Source organism: Anser cygnoides, chromosome 2, assembly GCF_040182565.1.
Source record: "Anser cygnoides isolate HZ-2024a breed goose chromosome 2, Taihu_goose_T2T_genome, whole genome shotgun sequence".
NCBI lineage: Eukaryota > Metazoa > Chordata > Aves > Anseriformes > Anatidae > Anser > Anser cygnoides.
Genome location: NC_089874.1, coordinates 92,873,083 through 92,890,935, shown reverse-complemented (window position 1 = coordinate 92,890,935; position 17,853 = coordinate 92,873,083). Strand labels below are relative to the sequence as shown.

The window sequence follows — 17,853 nt, the reverse complement described above, 5'->3', positions numbered from 1 at the left end:
AAGGATGATTCAGAGGACTGTAGAGCTGCAAGCTTTATTACTATACCTATTACCTGGCTGAAAGAATAAATAAAAATAGGAAAATAAAACATCAAAGAAATCACTACATTCTGAATATGCTTAAAATATAGTGAACAGATGAGAGCAAGGAACAAAAATTAGACTTTCAAAATCTTTACAAGAAGCCTCATGGGAGGCGACTTATGAAGTGTGAAGCTGAAAGCAAAATAAAAGAGGTTATACATATTGATTGTCATCTGGTGACAGGGTTAACAGCAGGTGGCTTGTGGTTTCTACTACATATTTAAAAACTATTTGGAAACAAGGAAGCATGCTGAGAGGGTAAAATCTACAGATGGCAAGAAATTAACTCAGATTAGCCCTGACTTCAGAGGGCTATTAGGGATTTAAGAGATAAGCAGTCAGTCTGCTTCAGCAGATCATGGTCATTACTTTAGATTGCAACGAAGTGCACTTTGCAGGCAGTAACTTGGAGTAACTCCGTGTCTGGCTGGGTTCTAAATTGCCAGATCAACTCAGAAGATTGCCTGGATGCCCTTGTGAGTAGTCCAAAGATGACTGGTGTCAGAAGGACAGTAACAGTCAAAAAACACAAAATCTCAGGCTAACAAAAGACAGTATAAACAGAATGGGCAAACATAGTAAGCATGTAATATCTATACAAAGAGGTTAGAATGCTGTTTTTACTATTATTTAACACATCCCAGAAGGGAAGATGGAGAAAAAGTGTGGAAATGGGTGTCTAAAAAAGATGTAGAAGGATTCTTTGAAACACAGACAAGGACCTGAGCAGCCTGGCTTAATTTGGCATTTCAATGAAAAGGGTGATGGACCAGATGACCTTCGGAGGTCCTGTCCAACCTAAAAAATTCTAGGATTTTATGAAACAGAGAGATAAAAGAAGTTTCTACTGTTCAATATATTCAAGACAGCAAATCCTGAAACTGGCAAATGCAACAGCAGACAAAATTAGATTATGAAACTCATTGTCACAAGAACTTTTCTAGGAGCCAAAATAAGATTGTATTATTGCAGTAAAAAAAGAAAGAAAAAGAAAGAAAGGAAGGAAGGAAGGAAGGAAGGAAGGAAGGAAGGAAGGAAGGAAGGAAGGAAAGGATTATGCATTTTTTTCCCCTAGAAATATCAAAACAACGTGTTTTTTGGAAAAGCAATCATTCCTCCATTTGATGTATATAATGAGTATTATGACTCATGAAAAAAAGATTTTCTAGGAGAGATCTTTGTCCTTCAAAGCTTCTTGTGCTCTCCTCTCAAGCAACTGGTATCAACCACTGTCCGAATGAAGATACTGGACTAGATGGGAATTATAAATCAGAATTTTCATGTTGGTTATCTCCTGATGATGTTCTGTCAAGTTTATTCCATTAATGAGAAATGTGTTGTTTTTAAGAGTCATCCATGAAATTTGACACACTGAGAGCTCCAAAAATGAGGTTACAGTATTTCTATCGTAAGTACTACCAATAAATACTCTGCATTCCAAATTAAGCCATTGACTAGACTTATGCATTAGTCAATTAATTACCACTTTTTAAAAAGAGTGGCTGCTGCAGGATTCCTTTATTTGTTTTTATCCTTCTTAACTCCTCCTCATCAAACTTGCTGTCATAAGGAGGACAGTAAAAGAATTACACAAGGTATTCCAAGGACACTTCTATTATTGAGACAATTTTATTACTCCAAAAGTGTATTCTGTCTATTGCCTTTGAAATATGTAAAGAGATGCATCTGCCTTAAAGAAGAGATTCCTCCAAACCACAGAGTAAGTAAACAAATTTGAAGATACTGGTAAAATAAAGTAACCATAAAATAGTTCCTAATAGTTATATAACATTAATTATATGTATAAGAAACATTAAAATGGCTGTCATAACATGGTGAGGAAACCATCTGACAGACAGATATAAAGCTCAAAACACAGTGTTCTGGCATCTTTGAAATTCCCTGAGGAATAATGCAACAAGTCCACATTCATAACAAGTTCTGTGACCAGGGAGGAACAAATCAAAGAATAAAATTAAATCTTAAAGATTTGACTTTAGAGAGGAGCTTATAAATCTACATATTTACCCACTAGACATACCTTGGCTGACCTAGTGATGGCCCCGATCTCTGAATAAAGATCAGTGCTGTCTGGGAACTTTTCCACCACCATAGTGCAGACATGGTGCAGGAGGGACTGCTTATGCACTGTGTCCTTGACTTCTGGAACCTTCTCGAGGTAGCTCAACTCAAAAGCTTTGGCCTGCAAGAGAGAAAACAGGAAGAAAATAAAAACAAAAATGCTACTCCATCCCGTGCAGATTAGTAGGCAAAAACGATTACCAAGTAGGGGCAGAAGGGAAAGATGAAGAATTTTACAACAAAAGAAACTTGTTGCTTTTATTTTTATTCTTTCAACTTGCTGAAGAATAGGCCTAAAATCACTCCATCTACAGTGAAATGACTCATGACAAAGTGCTCACAGTTTGAATGGGGAGCATCAACACTGTACTCAAGGGAGTTACACAAAGAGAATGCCTCGCTCTAAACTTCCTTCAGGTTATGCAGAAAAGGGCAAAGAGCACTCATGAAATACACACACACACAAAAAAAGTAGGTTCTGTCTTCTAGATTATATTTCTGGTCAGAAATAAATACTGGGTTGTAACTGTCATAATGGTTTTGACTTCTGCTTTTTGAAGGAAAAAGCTCAGGGGAAATGCTGGGACACAGGTCTTACATTGGTTCCATTCAGAAAGTTCCCGATGGCTAGCAGAGTAGAAAGGATAAATCCCAAAGTGTTATTGTGCTCCAGTTGGTCCATTCCTTCTTTCAGATCTAGAAGTGGTTCTGCAACTTCCTGCCACAAGAAGAGAAACAAGAAAGTGAAGGCTGTAGTTGGCTATAGCTGCTTCTAGTTTTTAATTCTAAGATTTAGACTAATTATTGCAAAAAGTTCCTGAACTGGTGTCTTGCAGAGTGTAAACTAGCCATGTGTGCTGGCTTTCTTCCATGTTCCAGCTGATAAATCACATGCAAGGACAGCAAAGAAATACATAAAATACTTTCCTAATGTTGCTTGTTTATGTATGCATTTGCCTTACTTGTCCTCGGGATTATTCTATGATTCTGAATAGGAGAGAAATAGTATCACTGAAAGGGCTGTTGCACCTGAATTAGAGACAGGAACACCCCTGATCCCAAGTGAAAAAAGAAAGCTTCTTATAACAACTCTTTCTAATCTTCAAAAGACAACCCCCCCAAAAAAGTTAGAATTCTGGCTGAGTTGACATTCACAGCCTGACCCTAAAGCTTTCTTCAAACAATGGTTACCTCTGAGTTTTTGATATCATTTTGTGCTTTTGTGACTTTAAAAATGGGAAGAAAAAAAACAATCCACAAAATAAAACACAAAACCTCGAACCCCAAACCAAAAAAAGACCCCACCAACAATAAAAATATAAAATACTGCAAATATAAAGTTTTAAAAGTGGTCCCATTTTGATCTTTTAACTTAATGTATCTTCCATCCACACACATTGTCTGAGTATAGGTATGTGAACTGATAAGACTTGAAAACATAAATTCTCTTCCATTACCTCGGGAAGTGAACTACACCAGAGAGTTCAAAGGAAGACAGTGAGGGTAATTGAGTTGAGTGAGCTTGTTTCTATCTTAGTGTGAGGCCCAGGGTTATTTATTTTACATGCACAGTAACAGTTCACATTGTTCCTATCTCCAATTGCCATCCAAAGCATCCCCGAGCAGCATTCTTTTCCCAAATTATTATACTTTTTATGAGCTAAGAAGCCAAAATTAAGCTGTTATTTTAGACCAAGAGGCAAAATAACTGTGAACTTCACTGTCTTGGGGAAATACAATGGGTCATTCAAAAACTATACCGACATTTTACCACAAATAAGAGCACAAAGATAAAGGAAACATGGATTTCTAGTCACTACAGAACAACTCAACTCTCAACTTAAGAAAACAATATAGCAAATTTGAAATAAATTAAAAAATGGCACAGTGACCCAAGTAATTTATACATCAGAGGAGAGCTGCTAAATCATCCAAGACTATCGAGTTAGAGTAAAATCAATAAACTGCTACACAGAATTCTTTGAATTGGTTTACAAGTCGGGACTGAGCTTTTTGTTTTGTTCCATTATGGAGATGAATCACAATGCTATACATCTGCTGCAAACACACATTTTTGAACTATTATACCTGCACCAATTTGCAAACTGTTTAAAAATCTTTCCTAGAAGGATGACTTAAAATATTCTGCGGATGGATAAAAAGGTGTCATAACAGGCTTCCAAGCAGGCCATACTGTAGCCTTTTATTTAACTATTTAACATGTAAGCTATCCATGCTTAAGCTTTCTTCCATATAGTGCACATTTATCATTACTCTTTCTTTTTGAGTTTATGGTACCATACAAACAAACAAAACAAACAAAAAACCCTACAAAAAAAGTGTGCTAGATACCATATAAACAGGGGGAATACCCACTGTTGTTCCCTTTAAAACTTACCTTTTACCTGGACAAGGCCAATACGTAATGCAGTTGCCTCATATCCTTAACTGTCACATATCCTTATTTACCATGTTTTTGTTTTTTACCTAGAAATTATGGTTGAATGAAATTTGAGGGCTGGTCTAGAATTTTTGGTGGTGAGACATCTGATAAAGCCAGGTAAATGCTTATGTTATTAACATGTTTAGCTTACTGTATCTATACAGGTTCACAAGCATGCTTTATTGGGAGGGGTAAAAGCTTTGGTTAGGATGGGAATTTTGGGATGACAAAAATGTAATTTGCCATATTTGTATTTAAATGAGACTGGCCTGCATAAATTATCATGTAATTTTAAATGACCAGAAAGTATCAAGACCATACGGTACGACTTAAGAAGTTCTGCTGCATTTTTTAAATTTTCAGACAGTTTAAGTATCACTCAAAAGCACGATCTTTTTGAAGTTATTTGTCTAGCACACCATCTCTGGGGAGCCTCGACTTAGGGGTAATCTTTCTCCTCAGAAGAGGAACTAAACGAAGCCCTTTTCTTTACCAGTCACACTTTTCTCATTTCTACACCTGCTTATCTTCATTTATGATCCTTTAAAGTTGTCATCAATAAGGATATATTTGCCCACAATGACCTTAATAAAAAAATAAATAAATCAGATTTAGGACAATGGAACATTCTATTCCTCTTTCTAAGACCTTTAAACTCCCTTTAAGATAATCAAATTTGACAGCATCTGCACCACAAATAGTTCAGTACAAAGCAGTAGCAGTAACACAATGTCATTGTTTATGAACAGAGCAATCAAAAGACTGAAAATGAAGATTTAAAGCTGCAACTCTACCTCCTTTGTGTATGTAGTTAAAATACATTACCAAAAGAAAGGTGAGAAAAATTATTGTTCCAATGATGAACTTCTGGTAGGCATAAATGTTAGATACATGTTATCATTTCAGAATGTTATACACATCATCAAACAGACAATTTGGAAAGGGTTTTCCTTTTTCAATTTCACTTGCATATACTTCAATCCAAAATAATGCACTGATTTGATCAAGTGTCACAGCTTACAGTGAAAGCTGCAAGTGTGCTGTAACTGCCTATAAAGTGCAAAGAACAAGAATTTCCTTAGCTTTTAACAGTGTTTCAAATGTTTCAGAAAGCAAGCTAGAAATACTAGGTATAGACATAGATTAACAGCTACTGCTAACTCAGATCACATGAAGGGAACAATTTAGCCTTATGTTAACTTCAAAGCAGGATAAATAGCTATACCAGAAGAGAAAAAATGGCAACAAATATTCAGACCAGATACACATATTTTATGTTTTAAGAGACAGAAGTGTAAATATCTAAGATTAAAGTCATTTAAGAAAAATGAATATTAACTTGATAGCATTTCCTAAAATCTAAGAAAACGAAGCAGAGGCTGAATAATCTTGACAAGACCATCTGGAAATCAATCCATTGTTGTTATAGCTTTTTAAATATCCATGGCTAGATAAGCATAAGACATTTTTTACAGAAGCATGTCCCACTTCTCAGAATCCATCACACAATATTATATATATATATATTTTATATACACATAAGCACACGGATATGAATATAAAAATAATATATATAGGAGAGAGCTGCCTGAAGAACCCAGAGCAACACACAGGGTATGCACCAGAAGTGCAGCAGAAGAGAGTTCCTGTACTGAAATTCCTGAAAGAGATTTTGAAAGTCAGCAGGTAGCTGAGATGGCCTTCACAGTTTGATTCTGTTTCATCTACTCACTGAAATGACATGCTGCCATTTTGAAATTTTTGTATGTGATTTGTCATACATGATACAACCTGACTATAGCGTTCTCTGAATAAATGCTGTTTATGAAAAACATGGTGGCAGTCAACTGTGACCGAACTGAAAAGAACACCCCTGAAGGATGATCCTATCTTTTGTTTATAATTTTGTAGGAGAGCTATAAACAGAAATAACTTTAATGGACAATGTTTTTCTTAGTTCAAATGGATGTAAGATCAATATTCTCATTTTACGATGTATGAGTGAATCCTGTAGTCCTCATTCAACCTTTGTCCAAGGAAAAATTCTTACTGCTCTGAAGCTATACAGAATAACATCTGGAGCAGCTGTGGTAAGGAATTAGCCCTCTTCTTTGTTCCAATGTCATTACTGCCTAATTAAAGGAAGGAAGACATAATCTCTAATTTTCTTTTATAGAAGAAATAGATTATGAAGGATCATTTCAGCTGTTTCCTGGTCAGCCACTGAAATAAGTGACTTATTAACTGTTTCCACAAAATACACACTCATATAATAATGAGGACAGAGAAAGATTAAGCAAAGACTTGGAAGAGTGTCTACCTCAGCCTCCGCATGTTCACCTCACCTTTTCCACTATCTCATAGTCCATCTTGAAAGCCCAGAGCTGGAGCCTGGCGGAGAGTTCGCTGATGGAGGAGAGGGTGAGAAGGAACTGCTCAGCGCTGCCCAGGGGGACATCAGGGTTTGCCAGCTGTGCCTCCTGGATCTTTTGCTTCTCCTCCTCAGTTGGGATCATGGTCAAAATTTTCTGTAAAGGGAAATAAAAAGCAATAGTCAGTTGGAGGGGCTGAGATGCATGTAAGGGCTGGGCATGGGGGTGCATCAGTAGCAAGGACACCAGCAGCAACAAGCTTCATTTTGACTTCACCCAAGCTTGTTTGATGACAAAGTGAAGTTTTTTTAAGGAGCAAAATTTTGTGGCCTGTGATTTACAGCAGGTCAGTCTAGATACTAAGGTCTCATCTAACCTCCACGTCTATGCGTGTTCCAGTGCACCTGTAGGTATAAACAAAAAACTTGAGGACCTCTTACAGCTGGAGAAAGGTTTCTTACAGCACAACTTGACAATCAGCACTAAGCGAAGTGGCACACTGTGCTTTTTGGAAGGAAGCCTGGAGAAGGAGAAAAGGCTCGTTCTCAGAGTACATGGGATGGATTAGATACCACTGTGTGGCACAACAGGAACTCCCGTCCCTTGCTGTTCTCACCATTTACTGTTTTTCATTTAGATTGTTTTGACTTTTATGAAACATGGAAACCATTGCAACATACTAGGACATTCCTAAAAATGTCACCCAAAGTGAAGACAGCTTCCCAGGGAACACTCGTTGAATACACAGTTATGAACTGCATAACATACAGTCTTTTTCTCTTTTGATCCGAAAAGTCCAAAATATTGATGAAAAACGATCTCAGTATTTTCAGTTTCTGCTGCCACCATGGCTCAAAACATTTATATTTTCCCTTTAATTCTTGGATTTTACATGCTTGTTTACATGTGGCAGCTTTCCTTCCCAAAGGTATTGTTTCTTAGATTTTAACATAATGAATGCATTTTAAAATGAAAAAGAAAAGCAAAACTACATAAAGGCATCAGATAAGTTGAAGTCTTTGCCCTGTTGATCAATGCCTCATTAAAACAAATCAGTAGATTTTCAGCACAACTTATGTTTATTCATCTGAGGAATGACATGTTTTTGCTGTAGCTTTCTATACTGATAAGGGCTGTTTTGGAGGTAAGGAGAACAAAATAAAAATACAGCCAAAGAGCTGTAAGACCTGCCAATCCAAACTACAGACTTGTTCCAGCAGTGGAGATAGCCAATTTATCAAAGCAGCACAATTGCCCCAATTGGTACCGGTATTCCAGTACCAATTCTAGCAGCAATACTAGTATTCCAGTACCAATAATTCATCTAGCTCCTTGTACAGTGCTGCAGCTAAGTGTGGAGAACTAGGGACTTTTCCTGGTCAAACCGGCAAAGAACAAGAGTTAAGGAAGCAAGTAATGTTAACAAGGAATAAGCAAACAATGTTCAATCCGTTGAACTTGGACTTATTTAATTTCAGCCACAGCATTCATATAGCTGACCATCTTCTTACACAGACTTGCACAAACATAAATAGAGAAGCAGTTCTTCCTGTTAATGTTGGTCAGAACACTGCCTTTCAGTTCAAAAGAAGAAGAAAATTCTCCTTGCTTGAACACTGCAATAAGTTACCGTTGCTCTCACCTATAGCTAAAGGAAACAGCGAGAGTTAAAAGTCTGTGAGCATCTACTGTAATAAGGAAAAAAATAATCCTTTGATCCATTCCTATCCTAAGGAAAATAGAAGAGGAGGAATATCTCTCAGTACACTTTTATTTCCCTTGTCAATGTCTATTTAGAAAATGTTCAGTTCAGATTGATAGCATTTGTGTATTCATTTTGAGATATGCTATCTATCCATCTACAGATGCTGAAATCTGTAACTGAAATGACACCTAACATCAAACTAGAGATTTTAAGTAGCTGCTTCAGGGCACTTCTCAGTGCTCAAACAATAACCACCTAATAGGTTCAGAAAAGAGAGACCGAGCCTGAAACCCAGAAGAGTTTTTTCAAAGAGAACCTCTGAAGAAGTCAGGCCTCCTAGTTCTTCCTTCTCTCTAAAACAATGACAAGAAGCCAACACCCCTCCAAGTGAGCCAGAGCAGCTTGCAAATAGGATCATATGAACATCCATACATGGTGAGTTGAGCAGTAGCCATGTGATGGATGTAAAAATGCTTCTGATGCATTTTTGAAGGCTAACACTTCAGCAGTATTTTCAATTGCCTCCTACAAATAACTAGGGCTTCTGGCAGCTACCCAGGGATCCCACAACTATTTTGTGGTGGTGCAGGGCCTATACTCCAGAGATTTTGCACTGCTTTCGGGCATTTTAAAGAGGGCAATGAAACAGTAAGCTCTATTACCAAAGGGACTCTCCTCCTCCTTGAGCTTTATGTAAACACCACAAGCCAGATGGATCTGACAAAAAGTATTCGAGTCCAAGTACTGCAAGTCTGCTCTGCTGCGCACTGTAGTATGTGAAAAAGGGAATGCCAAGCAAAAGAGCCTGTGGATGTGGTGCCAGCTGTCAAGCATCACCCCTGCTGCTGAAAGTGCTGCCTCGATGGAATCAGAACTGCTGTCGATGTGCTGGCAGGTCTCACCCCAGCCACAGAGCAACTGCCCCCATAACAACTATTTACTCACCAGAGCTTTGAGTTTGCTCAGGCAAATAATTCTTATCCTGCTGGTCATCATCCTTAGTGTGCTCCTGAGCAAGCAGTAGAATGCTCTTATCCTCTATTTCCACTCTATGACTAACTTGAACCATTTGTTCAGTGCTGAAAACTGTTGAGTACACCATCTGCCAATTTATTATTACTATTTTGATTTTTTTTTTAACAACACTGACAGTAAAAGGAGCATAAAAACACAGCAAGGCAGAAGGTTACTGGCACCTGATATGACCATTAAATCATAAATAGCTTTGAATTTAATGATTAGTTCAGAAAACTCTCTCCAGTGTAGCATTCTTCAAGCAGATTAAAAGAAGATTGGTTACTGGTGAGCCCCATGTCCATATCTTCTCATAATGTGACACAAAGATGTGTCAGACACTTATTTAATCTCTGGGCACTCTCACACAATTACTTGGGCCAGAGACTAAAATTCTGAGAAAAAGTGCAAAAATCTTTTAATGGAGAAAAAAAATAAAAAAACTGGTGAGCTCATTTACATGAGATTATCAATCTTAACTGTTTTGATCCTTGAACTTTTGGTGAATGGATCAAACTGGTTATTTCCTGGACTCTGCCATCCTGATGTATGATTTCCAAAAATTTTTCAGAGGAATGCCTTACAGGGCTCACAGGGTGAAGCTCATAGGAGACTCAGGCCATACCTCAGGCATTCAGGAAGAGCTGGGCACCTTGGAGGGGGGTTCACAGCAGTAACTGCCTAAAATGACCAGCAAGACAGACTCCCAGTTTGCTTGAAGGCATAAAAAATGGGATGCTAGGAAGTACCTAACCAGAGACTGTTAGTAGCCTGGAGCCCCTCTGGAAATTAGGTGCTTAAGTTATCTCTTCCAAGAGATAAGGGGACTTCTCAGTGGTGATGAGGTAGCAAGGGTGGCTCAGCTCTCACTTTTGATTTCAGTTGATTTTATTGGGCAAACAGGAGCCTTAAAAATCTAGGATACTGAATATCCAGTTGGTTTTGGGTCCTAAGCTTTCTGTGGCGAAAGGTCCACACGTTCATAAGCTACATCATCAAATACACATTAATGGATGTTTCATCTAATATTTGACAAGCCTCAGCAGAAGATTCAGATCCAAAAAGGCTCTCACAATTCAGCTTTTCAGACACCTATTCCTGAGAGCCATCAGTAGTTTGCATTATTTGCAGAAGAAACCCATTACCTGCAGAAAATATGAAAGGATATACATACAAAAGAGTAGAATAGAATATCTAAAAGAATATGAAGCTCAGGATTTCATGGTAAGTGAGGCTGGGTGTGCTAATCTTATCTGAGCTTTTCAAAAAATGATCTAATTCTGAAAAGAGACTCTATTTAAAATGCTTTATAATGGTATCTATAAATCAGAAGCTGACAGCTGTGGCTTCAGATTGCTCCACTTCTTCAGCTCTCTACTGAAAATACATCAGCATGCAAGTGCTGTTCACAGAAACCATAGAAAACGTTTTTGTTTTCTGTAAGGAGTGAAAGGGTAGCTTTTTCCCTATTAAATAAAGTCTGAAACTTGTTAGGGCAGTGATACACTAACTGTGAAAGTACAGCCAGCAAAGCATTATTGAGTCAACTCTCTGTGTTGTCCAGGCTTGTGAAAAAAGGTGTTCTTTCAGGTCAGCTAGCATAATTTGAAACGCCCCATCAGACTTTTACAAAGCATTAACTAACCAAATTGGAAACTGCAAATGCCAACACACTGTGGTGAAAAGTATCAGAACAAATTTAAATACCTTGATCATTTCTGAAAATGAATTTTGTTGTTGTTGTTTATAAATGTCACTGTCTGCCTTTCTAACAGCAGGCTCTCATTTCTTATCCCTTTTTACATCTCAGAGCTACCTAACCACTCCGAACACATGGCTTTCAAAGTACTTAACTACTTGGGTATTAAGAGCCTGGCATACCTGGGCAGCTTTTTTATTTCAAATAGTTTTACTAAAAGCTATACCTACCAAAGCAATACACCATTACGCAGCAACACAAAGCTACCTTTTAAAGCACAAGACACACCACCTTCACTTCCTCACAGCATTGCTCCAGTTTTACTCAGCTAAATTAATTAAACTCTTTGGTATAATTTGATTTTGATCCTTGTTCCCTTCCTGAGTAGCATTCTGTGGTAGGACCTACTCATTTCCTTTGCTGGAGATAAAGCAGGAAGGACTGGTCTGGTGGACTATTCATGCAGTTGCTGGTGAAACACTTCATTAAAATTACACACCAGGATTTTAAGCTCGCCTTTTTGCTTAACTCAGAGAGAGCCCTCGTCCATGCTAAGCAGGAAGGTCTTTGTTCTGCAGCAGAGCTCCAAGTTGTTTGAACACTATGAATGCCAAGCTTTCAAAGAAAGGAAAACACAACCACTTTGGCAAATGTAAGGTGGCAAAAAAATTTTAGTTGGTTTGACACACAGTGCTTGCAGACACACATTGTGCCTTCCTGTGAAAATGTGTTTCTAGCAGTGCCTGCTCTGCATACTAAACTGACTTCATCTGCCTTTCTAAGAGCGTGCCCCCATTCTTACAGGTACCAAACTCCTTCAAACACCTGGACAAAAAACCCGCAACATACTTAGGTATAGAGGGTCATAAAATACATGGAGAGTTTTGTTCTCCTTAGTTTAATTTTTTAAGTTAAAAAGTAAAGTATGCATTACTAACAACAGTTAAACACCGCAAACAAAGCAGCATTCAGCAGAATGTAGGACAGTAGCCTAAGATTTCCTGGGCTATGATCTTTATGATGAGCTGAGCTATTACACACTACTTGCCTGCATCCCACTGCCTCACTGCCCAGCAGTTGTTAGTGCTACTGTCAGCACTGCTTTAGTCCTCTGTTCTTAAAGGGATTGCTAAGATCACTTCTAAGATACTATTTAACTTGAACTCATGGACCAAGATGCCAAACTGAAGTCACACACATGCTATCATGACAGCTATGATGCTCCTCAGTGAAGGTGCAAAACTCACAGCCAAGGCAAAGGAAGGCTTAGGTATCTATACTCTGTTGGTGCCCTCCTCCTTTTTGGATCCCCTAAATGCTGAAGATGATCCTAATCTTCAGCTTTTCTGAATTTTTATCACTGCATGCAATATTCTCAACACAGCACATCACATCTCGTCCCCTGCACTCCTTACATCTGTCTCTTCTGCTTACTAGCCATAACATCTCTTCTAGATGATATCTATGCCTATCTTATATGATATCACAGTGGGTACTCAAAATTACTCAAAAGTATCTCCCACAATGCAGTTTTTAAAATAAATAGTTAATGTAACTTTTTCCATACTGGTCATACTCATGCAACCCACAGATTAACTGTAAAGGATACTCTATACCAACCAATTTGCTTTATTCTCTGCAATTTTTGTATAAATGAAGCTGATATTTACACCATTATCGATTGATTCATTCCTCATAACTATAATTACTTTGTAGGATTTAGGAATAGTATTGAACCAAAAACCTTTCTAAAAATTTAGACTGAGAAGAGAGCCTCTGTTCCTCTCAAGCTAACTCTAAGGCTAAAGACAATGAAGATATGAATATAGAGGAGAAGAGAAAGGGAACAAAGTCTATCTACATTGTAGGTCAAAGGGGGAGTACAGAAAACTGATTAAGGGCTCTGCTGAAAACAGCAGGACTCAAGATGATGAAATTCTATGCCTCTTCTTGTACCTCTTGACCAACTCTGTATAGCTCAGTCCAGCCCTCTGTCTTGCTAAATGTCTCTCTGACTATGTAATGATGCGCAATAAGAAAAATCTGCAAACTTAGAACTGGAGAAGGAAACCTGAGTGCATGTTTTTACTCGACAAGCAGCAAATAAACATGGACCTACACATTTAGAAAAAAAATATTTTTTTTCTCCATGAACATCATCCCTTCCGACTAATGAAGGCTTCATCTCTCAACATGGAAAGTACCTAGGCTCAGATCCATTTATCCTTTTCTCTTGATTTTAAATACCTGAAAAGTCACATCAGGCTTACTCACATCCTTTAGCTTCAAGCTGTGAACACTCAGAAATCCCATTTTCTTTAGCACTGGGCATGTGTATCAACAGTGTATCATTTCCTGGTTTCTGAATTCTTCCATTTGAAAGCTGCATGCATTTATTACATATATTTTAAATGAAATTATGGGTTTCTGGCAGCTAATGGAAAGGCCACCCAAATGAGGGTGTGGTGGTACCATGCACTTACAGCTGTGGACACCACAGGTGGTCAGCAGATGGGCCCAGCTACAAATGGTGGCACTGGAAGGGTGAGCTGTGCAGAGCAGCTGAACTTCTGTTGAGCACACCAGGGAAGGCAACAATTCAAAGGAGATGATACACTGAAGACAATGAAGATGTGTCCTTTATCAGCCCCTTTATGTTGGACTGTGTGAACACTGCCTGCAGCGCTCAGGTCTAACCGGTGGCCTGTGAGTTGGACTTGGCTGGAGTGGTGCTTCTCTCCTACCCTGGAAAACTCAGTACTTCACAATGCAGCGGTGGGACCATGGGGCTGGGTCATGGAGATGAGTAACTGGCCAGTAGGAAACTTGAGGTTACCACATTTGCCCCAAAAATGGCAATCTAACCAACTGGGCTGAAAAAGAGCAACCTTTGTTGATTCTTATTTTTAAGTCTAATTTGTCGCCTTCACAATATCAGTAAAGAATGCATACAGCAAATAATATAGCTTTGGAAAGAAATTATATTCTAGTAGGGATTAATCAGGCCATGCCTTCTAGCTAGAACAATCTTTTGCCTTGGGTATTTATTTTGCATGTAACTGCTGGCAGCTCCATTTCCATTCTAGCCAGCTTTCCTCGTTTTCTTCTGTAGTCAGCATAGTAAAGGTGGAAAAGGGGGAAATCATGAAACACAGAGCCAAACCACTGAAAGGTGACTATGAATCAATACAGGACCTATGCAATTCAACCACTGGTTGAGATTTGTAGTTGTGCAGATTACTCTTATTGGATAATATAGGCTTATTCAAAGAAAGATTTGAAATGAATACAAACACAATAAAAACAAAAACAACAAACAAACAAACAAACAAACAACAACAACAACAAAAAACAACCAAGGGAGCAGCAGGCTTCTTTTACATTTCATAGAAAAAAAGTATTTTGATTAAAAAAAAAAAAAATGGAGCTCATCTTGGATCTCGGTAAGAATATCTGCAAAGTCAAACATGTAATGGTAAAAATTACATCATCTGTAATCTTTATACCAACTGCTTTTCTTCAATCAACAGTAACACAGAAATGCTATTTTGAGCAGAACTAGTCACTGTATTTGTTTTCCATTAGATATACAATCTAGAATGACTACAACAGCTAGCTGGGCATGAACTTTAGTAAACTCTGTACCAGTTGCATCAGCTTTATAAAGTCACTGCCTATTCTTTGGTGCTTTATGAGTGCTCAGCATTAAATACATCTCCAACGTAAGCATGCAGAACTTGTCCTGTTTAGAATTTTAATAGTTTTAATAAACACAATAAGAAACTGAGCTTCAGAAGAATAGATAATACTCTGAAAATCTCAATAGGAATTAGCACCACTATTATTCAAGTTTGGATATAAACAAAGCAGAGAAATTCACATTTACTGAGCATTCCCAACCTCAGGTGGACACTACCTGCTTCTGAGTACACTGCATTGATTTAACAGGTTTCAGTAATGATACATCTCTTTTTCTCTCTTCCATAAAATATATGGCCTGTATCATAAGCAATATTGACTAAAATGAAACACTGAAAATGCAGACTTGAACATACTGACTACTCCTTACCTCTATTCCTTCCTTGTTTAAGGCATATTCGTCAAAGTTCAAAATAGCAGTCTTGATAGTCCGTGGAGGGGGTAACACAGTCAAGCCAATATTAATAGCATTGCTTCGTTTTGAGTCCAATACAATGATCTCCTGTCGCTTCCCATCTGCAGCAGTTTTCTTGATAAAGAAGAGAAGAACAGGGAAATTACTCCTCCAGTCTGTTTTTTAAAGAAAAATTCACTCACCGAAGTCACTCACCAAAGACTTCCCCTGTACAAGGGTACTGACACTAAATGCTTATCTAATTCATTTACAGCCGTCAAAAAAAGCTGTCAGGTACTTTGCAAGGAGGACAAGCATAAAATACATGCGTTACCACAAACCGTGGGAGTACTGAAGTATGGGCCAGGAGTCAGCCTGCAAAAGCCCAAGACTGTCCCTGTGGGCTGAGGCTCTCCCTGTCCCACAGGGGCTGCTGCTGGGTTGCCTTTTGTTCTCTCGCCATGCTCTTCAAGAAGGCGCCTCTTGGGCAACCCAATGTCATATACAAGGCACCTGCAAGAGGACTCTGCTCCTCATATATGGGGGCATAGGGGAGGCAGAGACAGAAAGTGAGTGTACAGCAGAATCCAGCTTCAAATGTGATCTTCCCTCTCTCACCACACACGTGAACTTTGGAAACAAATTTTCTCTTTTCCCTCTTCCTTTTCCCTATGAGACATGAGCTGAGGGATGCTGTCAAACACAGGAGCATAGACAGCAGACCAGCGCACTGATGCAAGCAAGCACAAACATGCTTTCCTGTGTATAAACACGTGTTTCAGCACAGCACAGGGATGTGATCACGACCTCCCTGCAGAGCATGTTACCTGCATCATGGTTAGTGGCTCTGGCAGCAGCACAGAGGTACCTCAAAGGGGCAAAGACAGAAACCGTGAGAGCCCACACCACTGCTCAGAGCAGGGAACTGCCCGTGTTGGCTGCGGCAGCAGTGCCTCTTGCCTCTCTTGTGGGTCCGGGGAAGCTCAGGAGGAGACCCTACCGCCTGAGCCTCAGCCTGTGCTCAGCACTGCCTTTTAGTCTGTGCAGCTCTGTCCTGCCACTTCCTTTGGGTCTGCACCGCGTCCACCACTACCTCAGAAAATACCCTACTGCCAGATCTACCTGCTGCTTCTGTGTTGGAGAGCTGCCTAAACCAGTAAGACTTTATCAAAGCACCTCTCGCTGTGTGTCAGCCCACCATGGGAATGCAGTTACCTGGTTATAAGGACACTTTTCTCCGGCTGAGGTCTCTGCCTGCACAGGACCAGGTGTAGCAGCCAGCCCCAGCAGGCACCACACCACATTAGTTCAACATGCCAAGACGATCAGCGTGGCATGGGGCAACTTCTGTGTGCTGACAAGGCTGAAGGCAAGGGCAGTGTAGAGGAGCTGGGGACTACCTCATGTGCATGATGGGTGAAAGTAATGAGTTGTTGGTGGTGGGTTTTAAATTAAAAAGAATGAAAACTTTCAGAATAAACAGGATAGATTTTATGAGAACAAAGGTGATGTTTATTTTCCGTTTTATTATGTCAGAACTGCCCTTCTGTTAACACCTTAAAAGCATCTCTGAACCCTTCTTGAACCTTCCATTTTTTTGAGTGAGAGAGACCTCTTTCTATGGAGAAGCTAACTGAAGGAGTTGAGATAGAGCTTCTCCTTTAAAGCAGTCATTTTCACTTCCCGGGCCATTAATCGCTTTTTCAGGACCACAGTTAGTGGCCAGGACCACATAAAAACAAGCGGGGTTCAGCAGAGCCTGCTTCCTCTCGAGTCTGTATCGCACGCAGCCTTCTTTACACCACTGCCTCTGCCTCGTACTTCGCAGCTGAGGATAACGCCGCTCTGAGCAGCTTATGCAGAAGGGAAAAGGCTCAGAGAAAGGAGTTAAATTTAGGCTTCCCACATGCGGTATGGGTAAGTAAGCCTCAGATCTGCAGCTCTGTTTTTAGGTTCCTAAGTTTGACAAGAGAGACATATTCATTTGAGGGACATCTGATGCTAACCGCTGGGACGACCGCGATTACACCAGTGCTCTCTCCTCAGCAGTGGGTTATGAAAGACAGATGAGCTGTGCTGGGGACATGAGCATGGAGGCATTTGCCAGAGCTATAGCTGCACGTCAAGTATAAAACAGTGGCAAAAGAAATTTTAAATTTCTTAGGTTAGAAAGAAATCCTTTCTGAATGAACAAAAGGATGAAGAGAAAAGATTTTACTCCTTTGAACCTTATTACCCCACCACTAGGAAAATAATTCCTTTTTGCCTGCAATGAAACTGCACAGGTGTAAGCGCCTGACTACTAACATGAGCTACAGCTACTAATTTCTGTTATAATATTAGGTGACTTCGGACTGTCTT

General features: G+C 39.2%; 1 protein-coding gene across 14 annotated transcripts in view; it reads right to left on the bottom strand.

Moving 5' to 3' along the window:
* FHOD3 (formin homology 2 domain containing 3) overlaps positions 1 to 17,853 on the bottom strand; it is a 404,913-nt gene that overhangs the window by 39,731 nt on the left and 347,329 nt on the right. For all 14 annotated transcript variants that reach the window (XM_048077544.2, XM_048077540.2, XM_048077554.2 and 11 more), the window contains 4 exons: positions 15,469 to 15,627; positions 6,955 to 7,137; positions 2,765 to 2,884; positions 2,126 to 2,287 (listed from right to left, as the gene is read on the bottom strand). In XM_048077544.2, the coding sequence (XP_047933501.1) occupies positions 2,126 to 2,287; positions 2,765 to 2,884; positions 6,955 to 7,137; positions 15,469 to 15,627 (624 nt within the window). The remainder of the gene's footprint in view (positions 1 to 2,125; positions 2,288 to 2,764; positions 2,885 to 6,954; positions 7,138 to 15,468; positions 15,628 to 17,853) is intronic.